We start from the raw sequence: 3,670 nt of genomic DNA on the forward strand, positions 1-3,670 counted from the left end.
TTATTTTTTTTTCAGAAAATATATATATTTTTTATAAAAAAAATATTTTTTTTTTAAAAAAATATTTTTATTTTTTTAAAAAATAATTTTTATATATATTTTTTAAATATTAATTTTTTTTTTTTTTTTTGCTCAATGGCTTAAAAAATTACCTCATATTTCTATGTATGAAAGTTGTATGAAATGTGTATGTGTGAGCAAAATTTTTAATATAATTTTCATATACAAATTTTGAGCGAAAACTTTAAGCCTTGAATATTGTATGAAAATTGTTACAATGTTGTTGTAGTTGTATTAATTTTACGTAAATCTAACATGAACTTTATACATGAAAATGTGAGCGAAATTTTAAGACATGAGCAAGATACAAATTTCATATTGTTTTCATACACAATTTTGAGCGGATTTTTAAGCCTTGAACGAGATATACACATTTCATACATTTTTCATACACTAAATTTTGAGCAAACTTTTTAAGTCTTGAGCGAGATATACACATTTCATACAACTTTCATACATAAGTTTTTGAGCAAAAAAAAAATATTAATTTTTTTAAAAAATAAAAATAAATTTAAAAAAAATATTTTTTAAAAAAAAATAAAAAATAAAAAATAATTTAATTTTTTTTTTTTTAAATATAAAGCATGTTTTGTATAGGATTTGTAATGTTATGTTTTGTAAATATAAAACTATCGTCATGTTTCGTAAATATTTCTCCTTAAGATGTATATATATGTCAAAGACCCTTTTTTTAAGCTAAGCCAATCAGGCCCATAGCATGAAGGGAACCTCTTCTCCACCTAAAGATCAAGTAAAAGGTGGCACCACAAACATGCATATGGCAAGTGTAGAAGAAGTAAAACAGACAAGGCTAATTTTACAAGAACAAATAGACAATAAATGACACCTCAATCCCTACCAAGTCAGTGTCCTCTATGAATTGTATACACTAACTCTATTCAGCTCTCATCCCACTACTAAATAATCATTCTTTCAAGGCAAATAAGGGTGTTCTAACCTCAAACTAATCCCTATGTTGTAATATACAGGAGCTAAGAGAATCAACAAATAAATTAGGAAGTGTCTGGGGAACTGACAACCGTAATCCAATTTCACAGTAGAACTATTGAATATCAAGATTTTCGATGTTGCATGATAATGTTGATCTCTATAGTTTTTGTCAAGGACAGCAGGACTGAAGACAATGTTTATGCCTAAAGCTTTTATCAACTGGAAAACAAGCAACAATTATGGCAAACTGCATAACAAAAGTTCTAAAATTGCATGAAAAGAAGAACACATTTTGCCACATAACACCATTCCAATGTAGAACTAGAACTACATTAAGGTTCAGAAAAATCCAAAATTTACTCAAATAGTCAAATGTCCATACATTAACAATAATAATCCCTAACCCAAACGATACTCATGATCGCACAGCAGTAATAATAGCAGTAACATAAATATGGTAAATCAAAAGCCGAAATCTAACGGTAAGATAAAAAGCACATATTACTGCTTAAATAACACAACACCATTCGATTGTAGAACAACTACATTAAGGTTCATAAATATCAAAACTTACTCATATCTCCATAAATAGAAAATAGTAATCCCTAATCCAAAACGAAATAATAGAGCAGTAAAACTACATTAAGTTTGCATAACATAACATCACAGAATTTTAAGTTTGCATAACATAACACAGCACCATTTGATAAGGTTCATAATAAATATCCAAAACTTACTCATATCTCCGTAAATAGCTAATAATAATCCCTAAACCAAATCCAATACTCATAATCTCAGAGCAGTAACAATAGATGATTAACGGTAAGATTTCTGGAACCTAGAACGAGCACCACGACCACCAAACTTCTTAGGCTCACATCTTCTAGGATCAGCAACAAGCAAAGTCCTATCATATCTCACCAAAATATCCTTAATCTCCTTCTTACTCTGTTCATCAACATACTTCTGATAAAACGCAACTAACGCTTTCGCAACACTCTGACGTATAGCATAGATCTGTGAAGTATGACCTCCTCCTTTAACACGAATCCTCATATCTACACCAGCAAAACGGTGTCTCCCTAAAAGGAGTATTGGTTCAACAGCTTTGTAACGGAGGATTTCTGGCTGGACTAGTTCGATTGGAACGCCGTTGATTTTGATTAGTCCGCGGCCACGTTTGCAGTGTGTTACTGCTACTGCCGTTTTTTTGCGGCCGAAACATTGCACGGATTCTACTGTTGCCGGTGCCGCCTGCATTTTTGCTTCGTTTGGTTGATGATGACCTTTTTGCAGCTATGGAGGTACAAAATGGTAGTTTATAAATGTATTATGATTAGGGTTTTGTATTGGGCTACGTAGAAGGAAATGGGCTTTACTTGAATGATGTAGCTTTTGGGCCATTAAATTGGTGTTTCTTACGGGATTACTAGATGAAGGGCCCAACAATTCACATTTATTGTGTCTTCTGCTTGTCATTTATACTGCTTACAGTAAAGGTGGAAATCTTGATTTTCTAAAATAATAACTATTTTGAATCATCTATATTTATTGAGGATGACAACTAAAACGGATTGGATGAGTATGTTTTTTTCTCTACAACAATTAAAAGTAAGCACGGGAGCATAATATGTTTGTATATTATTACCTTTTTAGAATAGTACGATAATATTAGAAAATATTCTGATAAACAAAAGTGAGAAATTATTTTCCAAAAAAATCTTGAACTTATATCAGTTACTTTAAATTACCTCAATTCATTTTCCTTAAAATGCATCAATTCTGTTTATTGCAAAAATCACCCGAAAATACGGCTATGCTACGTATTATTATTGTTTTCCACTGTTATTTGATTTGATTTTAATTTTATTGTATTTAACTTTTGATGTGTATCATTGTGTGTGTACTTAACTTTACAAATAAAAAGAAGGTTATCCCATTTTCATATCTGATATGTCTTAAACTCGTTACTTCTTTGTGTATTTTAGATAAAATTTTGTATTAAGAAAAATAATTTTCGGTCTCTTAATTTATTCTTTTAATTTTATGTATAATCGTTATTATAATATAGAATATGTAATACTGGATTCTACAAGCTTCTTTAAAAACTTACCATTTTTTTGCGCGGATTGTCCTTCGTTTGGGGTGGTCTTTAATTATTGCCCTACGCTTAAAAAGATGGCCGAAAATATCCCGAGGTTCTCTGACAGAATTTTTAGTTATGCCTTAAGGCAAAGTCTATATATATATAGACTAAGCTAGAATTCGAATCCAAAACCTCGGAATATTTTAAGCGAAGGGAAAAAATTAAAGATCAGGAATTTGAGGGACAAAAATTAAACACCACCCCCAACAAGGGCAATCGTGTAAATTGCCCACAACTTATTGAATTGGTAGGTTACTAAAAATCCTAGTTCAAAATATTTGTTACTCACTTCGTCCACTTTTACCTTATCCTCTATATTAAAAATAGATGTTCACTTTTATTTGTCAAGTTTGAATTAAGAAATAATTTATCATTTGATACTTGTCCTACCCTTATATTATTAAGTACTTCTAATTATTTTCAGTTCATTTTTTAATAATTGAGATGACTCATAATAATTAGGGCCAGTAAAATTATATATGGTAGTTATCCTACTAATCCACTCCCTCTAGT

At 30.1% G+C, this 3,670-nt stretch overlaps 1 protein-coding gene across 1 annotated transcript; it reads right to left on the reverse strand.

Annotated features, from left to right (window-relative positions):
* Positions 1 to 1,654: 1,654 nt before the first annotated feature.
* LOC132066657 (small ribosomal subunit protein uS9) lies at positions 1,655 to 2,305 on the reverse strand. Its single transcript, XM_059459912.1, has one exon. The coding sequence runs from the start codon at positions 2,269 to 2,271 to the stop codon at positions 1,828 to 1,830; it is 444 nt and encodes a 147-aa protein (XP_059315895.1). The 5' UTR covers positions 2,272 to 2,305; the 3' UTR covers positions 1,655 to 1,827.
* Positions 2,306 to 3,670: the final 1,365 nt, after the last annotated feature.

Source organism: Lycium ferocissimum, chromosome 8 (assembly GCF_029784015.1).
Source record: "Lycium ferocissimum isolate CSIRO_LF1 chromosome 8, AGI_CSIRO_Lferr_CH_V1, whole genome shotgun sequence".
In the NCBI taxonomy this organism is placed as follows: domain Eukaryota; kingdom Viridiplantae; phylum Streptophyta; class Magnoliopsida; order Solanales; family Solanaceae; genus Lycium; species Lycium ferocissimum.